This window comes from Python bivittatus, unplaced genomic scaffold (genome assembly GCF_059951505.1).
Source record: "Python bivittatus isolate LINGU-HERP-01145 unplaced genomic scaffold, Pbiv_v1 ctg000100_np1212, whole genome shotgun sequence".
NCBI classification, from domain to species: domain Eukaryota; kingdom Metazoa; phylum Chordata; class Lepidosauria; order Squamata; family Pythonidae; genus Python; species Python bivittatus.
In genome coordinates, this window is record NW_028277038.1 from 4,739,729 (window position 1) to 4,758,004 (window position 18,276).

Consider the following 18,276-nt stretch of genomic DNA (forward strand, 5'->3'; position numbering starts at 1 on the left):
AATGCATGTGAATACTGGCTGCAAGGTCCCTGTGGGAGGAATATCTCAACTGGCATAATAACTGGACCATACTGTAGCTGATGGAGGAGGAGGAGGATTTTTTTCCCATAAAAATGAAGAAGGAAAGGGAAGGAGAAGGAGAAGAAAAAAATTTTTTCATGGAGATGGAGATGGGGAAGGGAAGGGAAGGGAAGGTGGGAATGACCTTGAGGGATGGGGGAAGAGATGCTGCCTAGGGAACAATCAGATAAAAGTGGGGAGGAGCCCGCAGGTGAATAACAGGCAAAGAAAGAAACTTAAAAAGGATCCACCCTAACGTATCAGGCTGTTAAAAGTGACAGTGGGAGATTTGTACTTTCAGACTTGCAAGATTCTGTTAATGTAGCCTTACAATAAAGTAGGATTAGCTCATCTGGTCATGTTTCCTGTCTGGTCTACCTGGGAGGGCTGACAGGGAAGGAGAAATGGAAACACCCAAACATTCACCCTGCCCTAACTAGCACCCAGGCGTAGATTTCCAACTTCATTCCTATCAGCCAGTAAGTATGTTCCATCCAACCAATGCCCCTAAACACTTTCATGTCTGTCTCGTGCCGAGGGGCTGCAACGTCCTCAAGGGACAAAGAGGAAGAAACCTCCAAACCAAGGAGACAAGTCACCAGATGGGGAAGGCTGTTACTCTTTGCCTTAGATTTCATCTGAATGAGGACACGGTCAAACTGGGCATTATCTTCCTGGCTGGTGGCCAGCCTGTCTGTGGCAGAAGTAGGAATAATCCGGGAAAATGTTGGGGTGGTTTGTCACGGCATGGACATTTGCCTTCTGTAACTGGACAGCAGTTCTACAAGAGCTGAGCCCTCTTTTTCCTTTTCACCCTGATTTGCCACCCTGCTCACCGGTTGCAGCCCTGGGAAAATGTCACTGATTTTAGCCGAGTGGAGATGTTTCTACTCGTTTCCACCGACGTTTGCTTCCTTCCTTCATTGCTGCTGGGTTTTCAAGCCTTGATGGAAGGGCATTGCTGCTGGGCTTCCATCTTCAAAAGGGAAGGGGAGAGGGCTGAAACAGAAAGAAATGTTCCTTGCCGTCCCTCCTGGGGCCTTCTAAAAGAAAAGGACTTCGGGGGAAAGACGGGCAGAACCAATGGCAGACCCCCGATCAATGCAAAACTCTCTGAAGTCAATCGAGCCTTTGCTCGTCGTCCTGGGACTTTTGAGAATGAAGAAAAGGCAAGGAGAATGTTTTAAAAGAATTGAGCTGTCCTTCAGTTTCCCCAGCCTGGTCGAAAATTAAACCTCATTAGACCCACTGGATTCCACCGTTGCTCGGACGACCGCATAGATGCCTCAAACAAGGGACGGAGCACATTTTCAATCTAGCATTCGGATTTTGAATAAAGTGTATCGTTGTTTGTTTTTTTACCATTCGGTTGAATTTCAGTCTGCCCATTGTCTTTCTGTTATTCCCCAAGGGCTGCTGGTAGTAATTAAGATCTACGTTGCACCCTTTTGTGATATAATTAAACTTGGTGTTTAATTAGAAAGCCTAGCTAGGGCCAAACAAAGAGAAATCAATTTTGTATCTAATGGGCCAAGCAAGGGTGGTGAGAACATAGAGGAAAACTTGGAATGGTATCAAAAATCAGCTCAGAGCTGATGCACGACTTCTGCATTAATCATACCTCACTGTGAAGTCCTGGTTGCTGAAGTTTCACATTTTTGTATTTTGAAAGCTAACTATCAGGTGAAAAGGAGCTTCTTAATCAGGACAATTTAGCAAACCACTCAGGTCAACCAGCTGAAGCAGCAGCAGCTGATCAAATAAGCCAGTTACAATAGTGGATAAGCATCTCTTAAAGATGTAGATGATCCAGATGTCCCTGGAAAAGGGTTGGGAAAATACCAGAGGGAAGTAGTTCCTCTCTGGTTGCAAAAACTTTTCCAAGAGTTGTGACCTGATTCACAGAGCACAAGCAACTGTGGTTTAGTGAAGACATCACATTGGGGTGGATCCACATTGCAAGAGAATAGCATCAGAATGACAGAAGCAGTGTCATGTTGTAAGCACCACTTGTTTTGGCCATGGGTACAACAACATGATGGTTGTAGGAAAGTTACATGCTTGCTTCACCATACTGCATTGCTGATGTTAGTCTGACTCCCTTGTCCCCCCCTCCCCACACCCCTGGACAAGCCTTGGCTGTTCTCATCTTATTGTTGTATGAGTGCCTTCAAGTCCGTCTTGACTCCTGGTGACTACGTGGCCAAGTCCATGCAGTTTTCATGGCAACATTTTTAGAAATGGTTTACCACTTCCTTCTCCTCTCAGCCTTCTAAGCCTCTCCTTCTCAGCCTTCCCCTCTCAGCCTCTAAGGCTTAGAAGGCTGAGAGGAGAAGGAAGTGGTAAACCATTTCTAAAAATGTTAGAAAATGTCTCTAAGGCTGAGAGACAGTGACTGCCCTAAAGTCACCCAGCTGGGTTTGCACCTAAGGCAGAACCAGAATTCACCATTTCCTGGTTTCTACTTCAGTATCTTTAACCACTACACCACAGTGGCTCCTGTTTTCATCCTAGCTATCCAAAAATTGCCTCGGATCTCTCCAAGAAACTCTGCTGTGCCCAACTTACCTTTTCTCCCCACTTAATAAAGCACTTTATTTAAACTTTCAATTGTGCCTGGAAATCTCTAGTGTGAATTTTGGAACAGAGATTATTAGAAGTTAATTAAGTATTCCTTCCAATCCTGTCTACAGAGCATGGCTTAGCTCCGTCACGTTCCTTAGGTTGCATTAAGATATTATCTGATTGTCATATCCTGATGACAGTGGAAGGAGGGCACTGCTTTTGGAAAATATCAGAATGACACAGGTACACCATATTTTGAAAGTCCCATAATGAAAACAAAACCGTAATTACACCATTCAAGATAGGGTTGTGCTGGTAGTCAAAGCAGAGGAACACAAAGGATATAAAATGGTGCATGTTGGTTTATAAATGGGACTATGATACAACCAAATTGGGAGAAAGCCTTAAGAGTTTTTCTTGTTGTGCTTCTGTAATAAAATATCAAGTAGACTGAAAAAAATGACCGTGAAGTTCTTTTCTAACGACAGTTACTCCCAAGTACAATTAAGTATGAGTCACTAGTTCCTTCCAGCTTCTAGCCCCCACATGTCCCAGGGATACAAGAAACGTTTGGAAAAGGTGGATAATGAAAGCACCAGGAACCACAAATAGAACCAAATAATTACTCATGGACCAAATAAATGCCTTATGGAGATGATTAGCCAACAGCAACTCACATGCTTTACGACGCAAGCTGATGAGTGGTTGACGAGGTTGAGAGACATAGAAAAGAGAGAAGACAACAGATAAGGTGATGGACAAGATCAGAGAATTCTTGGAATATTCTTGGAAAAGCTTCAAATGATATTAAAGACTGGTCACTTCTGGCTTTGAGGAAGCTTCTTAAAACCTTAAAATCTGTTGGTGCTTCTGGGGTCTAGTGGAGAAAGAAGCTGACCATCCTTTCATTTATTTTTGACTGCTTTTTACTGAGGGAATGTCTAGATTGCTTGTGAAGGTTATAGAATACCTCCCAAAGTCATGAGATTGGAGCAGTGTTAAAATCTATGCTAACAGACGAACAAATAAGATGGCGGCTGTTGGTACAAATCTTCATCAAGCGTCAAGTCAACAATATCTGAGTAACTGGAGGCACAGAAATAAATAGGATTTCCTTGATATACATTGTCAGTTTCCCTGGAAATATCCTCCCAAACCTGCAAACAACCGGCAACAACAAATCTGAATAAACCAGTGCAAGTATGATGTGTTGCAGCTTTCGGTTCCTCTAGAGAGGGAATCTCATCTGGACAATGAGAAGAAGAGAAAAGGAAAGCTTTCAAGTCTCACTTTGTAATAACGTTTTCTGCACCTCACTTCAAGTGAGGATAAACATTTGTGGTGCCTGCCAAAGTGAGACCTGCTAATTTTGGAAAGGTGGGCACCCCAAAGCATGTATCAGAGGTGTCTATCTTTTTGAAAACTAAGACCCACTCTCTTTTAAAGAGGGTCTTACATCATGAGATTTATGTTTTAAAAAGCCAGCATGAGCCAAATTAATGTAAAAAAGGAAGATGTCAGGGAAAGAAATATGCAAAAAGAAGAGAGTAGCATTAAAGCTCTGTGTATTAGAAAGAGCTATATGGGAAACTTGCAATGCCAAGGTTAAAACTGACCAAGGTTCATCTACTGGACAAGTGCAACTGCTAAGTCTATGTGTCAGCAAAGTTTGGTCTCTGTCTTGGTGAGATACCCCAAAATACCAATGCTTAGACGTAGCACACCTTTAAGGATGGAAAGGAATAAAGTCACAGAAAATAAAACAATACGGAGCATTGTTTTCTACTTTTAAAAACAGTAAAGGTAAAGCCATACAAATGTGATTTGTTATCATCTTCATCCAGAATGTTGATATTTTTTAGGACGTACATCCCTGGTGTTTTCTGTGGACTCATGTCCAAATATTTAACCAGCTATGTGTAACTGCCAAGAATTATAGGCTAACCTTGACTTAAACACAACCTTCACTGTTTTGCCTTGAGTAGTACTGTAATGGTCTGTGGGAATGACGTTGGGAGACAGGAGGAAGAGCCATAATCAGTGGAACAGTCGGATAAGTGGCAGTTGAGCCCACAGAAGGAATGGGGGCATGGCAAACATCTCAGAAGGGATCCTCCCTAGTTTCTTGGGTTGTAAAGGTGAGGAGGGAGAGATGTACTTTCTGTTAATGTAACCTTACAATTAAGTAGAGCTAGTACTTCTCGGTATGCTTCCTGTCTGGACTACTTCATAAGGCTGACATCAGTCTTACAACTCTGAAAGCACATTTCTCCCCCATCACCTTTATAGCCCAAGAAACTAGGGAGGGTCCCTTCAATGTTTGCCTTTCCCCATTCCTTAGGTGGGCTGAGCTGACCCTTATCCAACTGCTGCCCTCTCTCCCATCTCCCAAGGTCATTCCCACATACCATTACAAGCACAGGACATAAAGTAAATGTATAATAATAATAATAATGTAAGGAGGAGGAGGAGCAGAAGGAGAAGGAGAAGGAAAAGGAAAAAGAGAAGACTAAATGAGGATGGCCTCTTGAAAGTTTAGTTATGGCTGTAAACCTTCAGGCTTTGTAAACAGAAGCTTGTTCATCCAGATTTGCCTAATTTCTTTCTGCTTGTGTCTCAGGGCTTTTCAGCTTTCAACTAAGCTGTAATGTTGTGGTCTTAAAATGTAATTTTCGAGTTCTCCTCATTTTATTGCCATCACCACCCACTTTAGAAATACAGTAATGATCATGGAAAGCAGATAATAAGAATTATGCCTAAGTAAACAAACAAACAAACAAACAAATCAATAGGCTCTTTGATGGGCAGGCCAAAGGTCTGCCCAAAATGGCATCTTACTTCTCACTGTGGCCAATGAGGTGTCAATGGAAGTCCTACTGGTAAGATATTACAGGAAAGTTCCTCTCCTACAACTATTTCCCATTGATTGGTATTTTTGTTTGTTGTTGTTCAGTCGTTAAGTCGTGTCCGACTCTTCGTGACCCCATGAACCATATTGCGCCAGGCCTTCCTGTCCTTCACTGCCTCCCTGAGTTTACTCAGTTTCATGCTCATTGCTTCTGTGATGCTATCTAACCATCTCATCCTCTGCCGTCCCCTTCTCCTTCTGCCTTCAATCCTTCCCAGTGTCACAGTCTTCTCCAAAGACCCCTCTCTTCGCACTAGGTGGCCAAAGTATCTGAGCTTGAGCTTCATGATCAATCCTTCCAATGAGCAGTCAGGGTTGATTTCCTTTAAGATTGACTGGTTTGACCTCCTAGCAGTCCAGGGGACTCTCAAGAGTCTTCTCCAGCACCACAGTTCAAAGGCATCAATTCTTCAGCACTCAGCCTTCTTTATGGTCCAGGCGAGTAAAACCGTCTCAACTCTTGGCTGTTACAGATAATGCGATTTCCAAGTAGGATAATGTAAGCTACCACTAGTTAACTGCTTGTTTGAATTCAACCTACATTAGTTAGATATATAACACTGGCTTCCATTGTATTCAACTTTGGTGTTACTTGGTTATTTGGACATAGACCTTCCATTACTTTCTCACAACCTTTTTTTAAAAAATATATTTTTAACAAGGTATTTTAGAGAAAATATGCAACAAATAAGAGAACATATATGAACAGGAATTAAAAAGAACAAAAGAAAGGGATAAAACAGTATGAAACAAAGGAGAAAAACAAGAGTTTTATCAATGTCATACAGATTATAATTTTCCAGTATATCGTTAATATGCTACAAATTATAACTTTCCAGTATATCATTAATTTAATTTTCCACAACCTTTAGGATCATTCCTAACCTAACTTTCCATCAATCCTTAGGATCATTACAGGAAACAGAACAATTTTCATAAATGGTGGCAATGCCGAGAATTTACTTACTTTTTGGGTCTATAGTCTGGAATAGATCTGTCCAATGAAATCCGATCGCTTAGTTGGGCATTGTAACCATATTCTTCATATTTAGTTTCAGATTCATGGCTATCATCTCTCAGTGTGGCAGCCATTCCTCCTTGGCCCAAACCTCCAGGGCCTTCAACTAATCCCATTGGCTTGGCTAGACCTGGAAAGAAAAGAAGGAAATATAGATGCATTTAATTTAGAAAATCATGGGAGTGAGTTGAAGGCACAGACCAACTGGAGTCCTTCCAGATGTTCTGGACAGGAAGAGCAGTACAATAAGGTGTTGGATTGGGAGGTGAGAACACAAGTTCTAGTCCTCCCTCAGCCACAGAGACTTCCTGGGGAATTTGGGGCTAATCCCTCTTTTTCAGCCCAAGAGCCAGTGTGGTGTAGTGGGGAAGGTGTTGGACTAGGAGTGGGGAGACCCAGGTTCAAGTCCCTCCTCAACCATGGAAGAACCCTGGGTGACTTGGGGCCAGTTGCTCCTTTTCAGCCTAACCTACTTGCAAGGTTGCTGTTGTGGGGAAAATTTGGGAAGAATGCTGTGCATACTTTCTTTTACTCTGGAGGAAGGCTAGGAATCCAAAAAACAAATGAAATAAACCTGAAACCCTCCCTTCTGCATGGCCCACGGTAAGGAATTAGGTGAGCTGTGGTCCAAAACACTCAGAGAGCTCTCAGGGCATGATTCACGTCTATCACATCTACAAATATTTAGGTATTTCCACCCCCCAGCATCACCCCCACCACTTCCTTCTTTGTCCTACCATCCCAGGAGAAACTTCTCTTTTAAAACAAAATCACATCCTTGTCTGGCTGGAAATAAATTGGCACTCTTCCTCTTTTTAAAATGCAGCCAGAGTCATGCCACGTGTTTGGGTTTCTTGCAACGCTCCTCTCATTTTGAGGAAATTGCCACTAGCCAGGTCTTATTCCACTGAACAGCGATGAAATGCTTGCTCTCCTACGAATCCCAGGTGCTCACTTCAGGCATTCATAATGAGCAAGATGGGATTGTGCAAATACAAAATATTTCTATATTCTCTCACTAGGCACCTCACCCCAACAACGGGCATGGGCAATCCTTTAAGAAGAGTCCAGAAGGGATGCGCTCCAGCCCCCTACAATTTTGCTAAGTTGTTTACAAAGTAAAGCCATCACCTGCAACAAATGCAAACTAGGTTGCCTGTATTTAATTCAACAGGGAAAGGCTGTGCTCATACTGAATCCATTCAGGTCAAGACCTAGTTGACATTCATACCACAAGTTAAGCTTGGTTTGTTGAACGCTTGTATGTCTCTTTCTCTCTCTAAGTGTTTTATGCAGCTGGTTTGGTGACTTCATGGTTCAAGGTCCAGTGTGACCCCAGAAATAGTCAATAATTAGGTTAACAGTCTAATCTGAGTACAGCCATAGAAAGGCAGCATGATGTGATGGCCAGGATACTTTTCCTCTCTTGATAATTTGCATCACAACTCCTTTCAGCCCCAGGCAGCATGGAAAATGGTCAGATGAGATAGGCACTGTGACCCAAATCTTCAAGTGATACCCCGTTTGGGGAACTGCCCTTCCCTCACTGGAGACTGGGTTTTTGTTACAAAGATATAAGAGTATGTCTGCCCATAAATCAGCATAGAAAGGGCAGCTGAAGAACATGTGCCATAGGGTCTCGAGTTCATTCGGACCACAAGGACCACCTCTCAGTCAGTGGAATGCTCCTGTACCTCCCATCTAGTATGGCTAATGGGCTAAGCATTGAAGTTATGAAGTATGCTGGGCAAACAAGGTTGATTTAGTAGTTTGAAGATGCTATAGCCAACTTTCAGTCGTGGATTCCAAATTGTTTCAAGATATCGGCTGAAACCCTGACACGATCTTGGCATACAGAGTGAAACAGGCCATTGCCTTAAGCTATAATGTGGTTTATTTCTTTGGGCACAGCTGGTTAAGTGAATGGGGCAGTTGTTGTGCTCTGTTTACCTAGGCTTATGGAGTCCGCAAGGAACGCGGAGCTACTGCAAGGTGGAAAAAGCAACCTTATTCCAGACCCCTGGATCCAGGAGCTTCAAGCCCAAGTTCTGTCAGCTACAAGCCATCAGAAAGAACTTCATTGAATTCTGACTCAACTGTAGATCTTCGCTCGGGACTAAACGGTGTTTATTCACAACTCAATTGCCCCCATATTTATTTATTTATTTATTTATTTATTTTTCAAATTTGTATGCCGCCCATCTCCCCCAATGGGTGACTCTGGGCGGCTCACAATAATAATAAAAAACACAGGACTCGCCAGCCATAGACATAATCTATAAATAGTTAAAAACATATATAAAAAAGGCCTAAAAACCTCCTATAATTTGGCCCTAAAAAACCTGTAAGATGCTGGGGGGGGGGGACAACCCCTCAACCCACCAGCCATCTCCATAGGTGCGGGCCCCCCTCTGGCCCCCAAGCCTTCTGGCAGAGCCAGGATCTGATCTCTTTCCTGAAGGCCATGAGGGAGGGGGCACACTGCACCTCAGGCGGCAAGATATTCCATAGGGCGGGCGCTACAGCAGAAAAGGCTCTCTGCCTAGACCCCACCAATCAAAATTCCTTGCATCAGGTCAAGCATCCAGTCTTAGATTGGGCTGGGGTCTTGCTTCCTTTTCAGAATCAGAGAGGGGACATCAGCATTTGTAGGAGGCAGTCCCAAATCTCTCTCTCCCGAGAGAGTTTGATTCTCCAGATCAATCTTACTATTCCATGAGCAAACTGCTTTCTGGAGAGCTTCAGATCAACTCCCCTGAAAGGAGTTCCCCAGAGGCAGGAGGGCACGGCCTAGTCATCTCTTGTAACTTCAGTCCACAAACCACTGACTTGCCAAAAGCATTCATTTAACTGTGTCAGACTATTCACAGAAGAAAAGTGGATGTATTAAGGAGAGACAAAAAGCATCTAGCCTGTGGAGAACATCACACAGGTTATTATTTTTCTTAGCGGAAAGAAGGCATGGAGGCCCATACATAATTATAAGGATTTTGTTTGACTCTCAAAAGCAACAGTTGCAGCTCCTCGTACTGCTTGCTGGGTCATACTAAAAAAAAAAATGGTAGACCCCCAGCCAAGCTGACCTCAAATTCTGGAGTCTTTCCTTGCTGTGCATAGCATCTCCAATTTGCATTTGGGCATCTGAAGTTCTCAAAGACAGTACTTTAGCACAGGTTCTTTGGGGATAGCACGGGAAGGAATTTGACCAGGCCTGCTCTAACAGAAGAGATTTCCTTGGAGCAAATGAATGAAAAGAGTTGGGGGGAAACGCAGCAATGCAAAAAGGAGGAGAATAGCCAGGTGTTCCATCCAGGTCCCATGGAGGTTAAGAAAGGAAGACTAATTTATTCATCCGGCAGTTTTATGCATAGAGATTCCCAGTCATGGCCATGTAAGATTAATTTGTTTTATTAAATTTAGAGACTGCCCAACTCCAAACCACCCTGGGCAGCTTACACTTTAAAAAGTAAAGAGCAATAAAACAGAAAAGAAAAAGAAAAAAAAATCATGTACAGTATGTCCAGGAAAACATATGTAAGACATCAAAGAAACAACTGACAGAGGATTAATACTTTAAGTAGCAAATTGGGGGACCAAAACCCACATATCTAAGGAGTACCTTGATTGAGAAAGCTTGGGAGAAGAAAATGATTTCTTCATGAGGAAACTATGTAGATGGAGCTACAAATCACAAATCTGTTTCCAAAAGGATTTGGGGGGGGGGGGTGAGGGAGGAACATGATAGCACTAGATACCTGTAGGCCATCTGGTACAATCCAGACCTCAGTGGTTCTCCAGTAGAAAACACATCTCCAGTCCAATACAAGATCTAATTCTTTGCACAAACACAAAATTAGCTTCCCCAGCTGCTCCCTGTTTCTCAAGATGAAAGAGCCCCAGAGAGAGTTCCTGGGAGAGCTGATTATACCATGAGCAACCTTCCACCACCTCTTTCTGACTAGAATCAGTAGAAGACCTTTGCACCCAGCTATGAGAATCTGAGAAATTTTGTTCTCCAAAGGAAAAGGGAGGAAAAAAGAATCAAAAGCAATTTGTGCACCATCAAACTAAATGGGAACTGTTAAAAAGATCACAGGAGGCTTTTTCAGCACAAGACATGTGCACCTGTACACGCATGTACAGTACATGCATATCCAGAGGTAGAAGTTGCTCCCCCTCCCATCTTTTCTGCTTGACAGCACACTTTACATCTGCCAGGATTGTCAAAACAACTCTCCACAATTAATTTTTATAAGAAAATAATTGTTTTAACAGTGACAGGCGGGCCCTTACCTCAGTTTTGCAAACAAAACAAGACTAACACACCCGGGAAGGGAAATGAGAGACATGGCAGACGAAGTATGAAGCTGAGAAGCCAGTTGGATCATGCCAGCATGAAAAGAATGAGCTGTGGAATTTTAGATCCAAATGAGGACAGCCTGATCTCCCTTAGCTTGTGTCTTCCTTGGAGAAAGACATGACAGCAAGTGGGAATTTAACCCATATTTGCCTAGATTACAACTGGGTACCATGGAGAGATCTCCTTCTTTTCTACAATCATGGATTTGAGCAGAACAGTCTTTCTGGTGGGGAGTGGAGTGTCCCTCATATGACTTCTCCAGGCAGACTTGGACCCAGATGCTATAATCTTCCTCCTATAGCAGCCTTTCCCAACCTGGGTACCTTCCAGCTGTAGGGAATCCAACTCCCAGAATTCCCCATGTGGTGGGAATTCTGGGAATGAATTCTATGCCTCTAGTAGATCTGGGTGGAAAACACTATCCTAGAACAACTGGTGTGTAGCATTCTAAATTCTATCTAGCTTACGGTTGGGCAAACTCTCCTCTTCGTTGCTTTTGAAGACACCAGACATCATGGATGAAAGTGTCTTTTTTCTGATACTGAGGGATTCTTTAAATGCAAAATGAATATTTTAAAATTTGCAGAGCCTTAGGAGATCACTTTTCCTCCTTTCCCTTGGGAAAAAGTGAGAAAAAAATGGTACCACCAGAAATTAGCAATGGATTGACAATTGTTTAACAGCACATCAGAAGGGGCACATGGTTTATAGGCCACCCACTTCTAATCTAAGTGGAGAGAGATGCAACCTCTTTGCATTGGGTCCTTCTCTAGGTGATGAAAGGATCCAACCTGATCTTTCCCTTCATTCTTTACAGGAGGAAGGAACAACCCCCACCAATTCCCATGTTTCTTGGTCCTTGGCTAGTGCAGAAGCCCAGGACAACTGTAGATTTTTGTTCCTATAGCCAGGCAGTGGGATGTACTCCTACTGTTGAGGATCATAAATCTGGCACTAGCTCTCTGCTTAATGAAAAAACAGGCCTGGTACCAAAGAACAGTCGCCTGAAATTAATGGTTTGGAGGGCCTCTCCAACATCATCTCATCCCTCAACCGAAAAAGCATCATGGCCCAACATGCCGCATTTAGAGTGAGAGAATGAAGCCAATGTTGTTTTCAACAGCAACCAGGAAAAACAGCAGTTAATTAAATGTGAAGATTGCAACCTGCTTTACAGTATAGGAAATACAGAATGCACATACCGAAGAAGAGAAAGAAAAGGAGTGGAAAGATATGAGAACTTTCTGAGGATCCTTAGTGCTTTATCAACATTTTCTTTCACCTGCCCACCTTTTTCTGAAGCAGACTTCCTGGCTGCTGACACTTCAGTTAAATGTCAAAAGAAGATATCCAGCAGGAAATTCTCCCATGGGACTTATTCAAAGCCAGAAGTGATGAGGTATGAACTCTACCCCTCAAAGCCAACCAACGACCCTCCTGCGTGCTGTACTACCTTGCAATATTACAGTAAAGCTAATATCTCTTTGGAGTTGAGTTCACCTCCTGACGTTTCTCATGTCACTTCCACAAGATAAAAATGGCAGAAGCTGGAAGATCAACTTTGAGTTGAGAAGGTGTTGAGTGCCTTCAGGTGTGACAAGAAAAAAAAAAAGTGGCAGGGACTGAAGCAACCAGGGGAGGGGAAATTATAAGACTAGCAATTGGTTCAGAACATTCCTTGAACATTCATGCTTTAGATAAAAATGTGGTTGGCTAAACTTGTGGTTTGTCACCTTTGGCACAGTGGTTAAGATGCTGGACTAAACATTGGGAGACCTGTCCCTCAGGCACAGAAGACAGTTGGGTGATTCTGGGGCTAGTCATTCTGTCTCAGCCCAAAAATCCACCTTACAGGATTTCTGTTGTGGGGAAAATAGGTGGATGGACTTGAGTTGTTCAAATAAAGGTGGGATATACAGTACATCTAGCAAATAAAATTAATACAAAACATGGCTCTTAAGTTGAATCTCATATGAAGACCTTCTCTCTTTCTTTTTCTTTTGTATATCTTATAGCTGCTAACTGGATAAATCAAGGTTCTGGTCATGGTAGGAAGGAAACATGGTTTGCTAGAGCCTGTAACTCCTAAGTAACAATAATTGCTAACTTCACGACATCAAACTTCACGTAGTCTCAGAGATCCTTCCCAGGTTCCCCAGCTAAATCCTATCATTCATAATGGGTTTCAGGTTTGAACCCTGGCTGGTGTTGAATCCAGGTCTCATGGAGGATCCAGAGACCTTAACAAAAAGCATGCAGATAGGCTTGTGTTGTATTCCTCTTGTATCCCAGTGGTACCGGTAGAAACAATAGCACTGCTTAGCCTCTGTCTCTCAGGACATAAAATTCATTACGATTTTTTAATTGGAAGTGATACTACCTTTATGTGTACAGATCTCCAATATCAAAATGTAATTGCTTTTAAGCAATCCTCATTTGAAGCCTGCTTCCCCTGGAGATGAGGAGATGGATTCTAATTACAAGAGATAATTTGGAAGAAGATAAACAAATAACAGAAGATCATCAAGGTCAACAACTGATCAACGCAAAAGGTGCTAGAAGTAGGTTTCACAGCAGCGGCAACCACACCCATGCATATATTTGGTGAAATACTATCCCACTGCCATTACTGGCACCTAGAAATGAAGATTTTTGAGGGTTAGAAATTTAGCTGGATCGGCCATATTAAGAGGGTAGGGAGGCAGTGCTGGGAGATGAAAGTATGGTGATGATGGAGATGGCATGTCATCTGTCCTCTGGCCCTAAGCTAGTCTACTGCCTTCAAGCGCAATGGAGGACATTGTTCCATCCCCAGTGTCAAAGACTCAGTGGCCCATCCAGATAACTCTGGTGTATGGAATGGGAGTGGGAAGCTGGATCTGAACATTGCAAACTCTGGTGGCTGGCCCATTTGGGGTGTATCATGCAGCATCAGATGAATCGAAATGACTGTAATGGAAAGTGGGAAAGACCTTGGGAGAATGGGCGAAGGGACGCTGCCAAGGGAATGGTCAGATAAGAGACAGCCTAGCCCACAGCTGGATAGTGGGCAGGGCAAGGGAATCAGAAGGGACCCTCCCTAATTTCTCAGGCTGTAAAGGAGATGGTGGGGGGCGGGCGGGGAGAATGATACTTTCAGACTTGCAAGATTCTATCAATGTAGATTTACAATAAAGTAGAAGTAGCTCATCTGGTCATGTTTCCTATTTGGTTTACCCCACGAGGCCAACATCAATCTTGCAAATCTGAAAGTGCAAGGCCTCTTCTGATTCTAGGTAGGGTCTCTTCTGATTCTCTTGCCCTTCCCACTATCCTGCTGCAGGCTATGCTGTCTCTTATCTGACCGTTCCTTGGCGGTGTCTCTTCGCCCCATCCCCCAAGGTCTTTCCCACATTCCATTACAATGACACACCAGAGAACTAACATAGAGTGACTAATCTGTAAAGCTCCCTGTTCAAATCTCACCTATTTTCAGTCCAATGGTTAGATGGCTTTATAAGTGGCCCTTGAAAAATGTCACATAGCTCTATTACCAGGATCATTGTAGTGGTAGCAATACCTCAGTTTGACTATATGAAATCCATTCCTTTGATCTATCTGTCTCTCATAACGTTCACATTATGCACAATCACATTCCCACTTTGTTCCTGTCTCTTCTTCTAAGCTAAACAACCCTGCAGCCACATCGTTTCTGACTACTGCCTTTCCATCTTTTGCTTACATTTTTTTTTTTGAACTTTTCAGAAAGGTAAAACCCTCACATCTATTCCACCATTGAATGCTTGCATCATCAAGAAATGCTTCCTGTGGGGTGGGTGGGGGTTAGACCTTCTGTTTCGAATATTTATGATCCCATTTCTCAATTATCGTCTTCAATCTGCAAAATCCATGTTGTGAAGAAGTGGAGAAGATTCTATATGTACTGAATAAATTCACACCAAGACTCCTTTTCTCTCTCTCCCTCATTTTAAGACTCCCACCTCAAGGTATGAATCAGAAGAGTGGAATATTTATAACTGGTAGTTTTCAGAAAATCTGGGAGGGCAAAGATACAGGCAGGAGACTCCTGAGATGAATGATGACCTCAACATCAGAGAGAGAGGCAAGTGATGCTAATGCTATGGTACCTGTAGTGCTGCTAGGCAACCGTGTCAACCATGTTTCCCTCTTCCCTCACCTTTTCTTTCAAGGAAACTAAAGACTCTTCTTGCCATCGGATTATAAGAAGCAATTGGAAACAATTTGAAGAGCCTTGCCAATAAGGAGGCACAATTGGAGGAGATGGGATAAGCACTGTCTTTAGAGCCCCACAGGTTCAGAAAACAAAATATTGATAGCTCCTCATTTTTAGAGGGACCTACAACAAAGGTCTTGTGCCAGATCTGAACACTGCAAACTCTGGTGGATACATCTGGGACGTATCATGCAGCATGTTTCAAATCAAACTCAGTTAGTGGAGAGTTTGTGGATGTCCACGTAGGCAGCAAAACATGTGTGGTATGTTATTGTCTCTTTTTGAGTGTTTTTTTTTTTAACTTGCTAGTCTAGCCCAAAGACTCAAGGTTCATGGTCATCTCCCATCCAAATAGTAGCAAAGTCCAACCCTGCTGTAGCTTCTGGATCCAGGCAATGCTGGCCAAGTGCTGGACTACAATAGACCCAGCCTTTCCAATTAAGTAGAAGCCACGGACACGCCCTATGATTTCTTTTACTTTAAGGAGCATTCACAATGACAATGTTCCACCTCAATCGACGGATATACGTTTTTCAACTGCAGATGTGTGTGTTTGCTTTTAATCCCCAATGTATTGTCTTTCCATTTCACTGGCAGTCACGCTGTGTCCAGATTTCCCCAACAGTCTCTACATTTAACACTTGTAGGCTCATGTAGATCAAAGAAAATACATTTGTGTGCCTGTGAGTCTCAGTTTTCTTGCAGAGTTTTGTCAGGAATTTCCAGAAAGGACTTTCATCTCTTTTTTTTCCTAGCTCCTCTTCTCTCTCCACCCCCCCCCCCCGCCAGCTTCCTTCCCCTCCCTTCATCTTTATTCTGTTATCTTACATTTGCACCCACTCACTAGCCTTATCTGCAACTGTGCAGGTTGGAATGGCATGCTTCTTACTCTTCTTCATTCTTGTAGATTTGGCTATTATTATTATTATTATTATTATTATTATTATTATTATTTTATTCAAGATTATAATTTAATTTATTGCGAGGGAAGACTGCATGATAGGAGATGGCGTGTTCAGGCAGGCTGCAGAAAAAAAAAAGATCGATTGGATTCTGTGTGCCTGAACTTAAAAGTCACATTCTGCCTCCTAAGGGCTGGCTCAGGCATTCGATGGAAGGGGGGGCTGTTTCATTATGCCTGGCTGTTGGGGCCAGATAACAAGTGATTCAAGGGAACAGAGAGAGCTGTTTAAGATTGCACTGGCTTAGCCTTGCTCTCCAAGCACGCTGGGACCACAACATCTAGAAATCAGCCATGCTGGCAAGGAATTCTGCAAATAACGGTCCCCAGGTATCTGGAGGGTATTAGATCAGTGAAGGCTACACCTCCAGAACGTTAGTCCATTTACCCCAAGATTGTCTTTTCTGCTTTACAGAAGAACATACAGGTCTGTTCCTCTCAGCTCCTTTCACTCTTTGAACGTCTACATTAGCATGCAAAGTCAGCCTTGCCCTCAAGTCGGTTGATGAGGAAATAACCACCAACCCCAAAGCCGAGCATTTTACAATCAGAGCATGCTGCAAGAGTTGTTCACACACACACACATCTATACCAGCTGCAGCTCGAATACCGTTACGTCGGAGCATTTTATGAGAAAAGGCGAACGCATGAATTTCGTACGTTTATCAGCCGTTCAGCCTCCTCTAGAAATGCTCAGGTCTGCCACTGTTTTGCAGACAGGTAAAATTCACAGATCAGCAATATGAGCCGGTGCTTCAGTGGACTTTGCACCCCAGGCTACATCAAAGTTCTCAGTCTAAAGAGACCAGCATGCCCTAAGCTGGACCTTTGGCTGAGAAAGTCCTAGCTCCTCTCACTCCAGAGGGCTGTTGCTTGGATATCCCTGAGAGCAAGAACCTCTTCTTCAGAGACCATATCTTCCACTCTTTAATTATTTCCCACCATGGTCTCCTCCAGCTGATTTGAGCAAGTCTGTGCGTACACACCAGAAATGGAGACCTTTTGGCCTTTCAGTTGTAGAACTACAACTCCCAGCATGTCAAGGAAAGCTGTGGCTCCTGGGAATCGTCATTTGGCCACATCTGCAAAGGCACAGGTTCTCCATCATTAACGGACACAGCTATGACAATGGCCACTACAAAGCCCCTAGATTTGTCTTGGGGAAAGTAGCAGTGCCCAACTTTGGCACATAATGCTTTCTGCAAAACCCATGGGAAAGATTTATATGATGATATTAAAAAAAGTAAGGGGGCTATAATTCCCCCGATCTTGCTGTACTGCCTATTAAAAAGGAACACGCCACCCGCAAGAAAAGGACCACACGAGTGTTAAAACGGGCCTCTCTGGAATCATTAGCAGCAGTTGCTGCACCTCAATTGCCTACTTAATTATTTTCATATCAATTCATTCACTAGTAAGGTAAGGAGTCGGTATGTTTCAAATGCTTTTTATAGCAGGAACGGTCATGATGATCTAACGTCAGACACCCGTCCAAGTTCTTCCAAGGACATTTCAGGCAAGCAAACCAACTTTCATGAAGTCCAGTGTGCCCCAAAATATTCTGAAGTCATAACGAGAGGGGGAAAGCACCTTCTGCACAACCATCTGGAGTCGACTTGCACATACCAATGACACAAATGACAGAAGGAGGCTGTTTGGACTACAGCACAGTGCAGTAAATTGGATTTGGAGAGATGTTTTGCTGCTGTGAGGCAAAGATGACAGCCATTCCTGTTACATGTACAACAGTGAACTAAACTGAGAGTTAAACATGACTATGTGTCTGGCGAGAAGACAACATCTTCCATTGCACTGAAAGATGGTCTAGTTCATAAACCTCATGTCTTGTTTTCACCTCCCATCATCTGCAAACCAAGGACATTGGTACCCTTGGCCTAATGATAGGGCCAGGCATACATACAGATATGAAACATGGAATTAGGAAGGGATCCTGCACGCATGAAAAAAGAAGGGGATAAAACTTGTTGAATTGGAAAGGAGTCAGAGATTACTCATTCAAACTGCATTCTCCTCAGGCCTCTATTTCTTATGAGTTGGTTTTCATTGCTCCTCAGACAAACCTTCTACCTATTGTTAAACCTGGATAGTAGTGATGCCTGAAAAAATCTGAACACAATTTCAGCTTGTGTATGAATCAGCCCAGCTTGCT

The 18,276-nt window shown here is 43.1% G+C and overlaps 1 protein-coding gene across 1 annotated transcript in view; it reads right to left on the bottom strand.

Moving 5' to 3' along the window:
• Positions 1-18,276, bottom strand: part of GALNT9 (polypeptide N-acetylgalactosaminyltransferase 9) — a 104,251-nt gene that overhangs the window by 67,815 nt on the left and 18,160 nt on the right. The window contains exon 2 of the mRNA XM_007426103.3: positions 6,501-6,681. Coding sequence (XP_007426165.1) covers positions 6,501-6,681 — 181 coding nt within the window. The remainder of the gene's footprint in view (positions 1-6,500; positions 6,682-18,276) is intronic.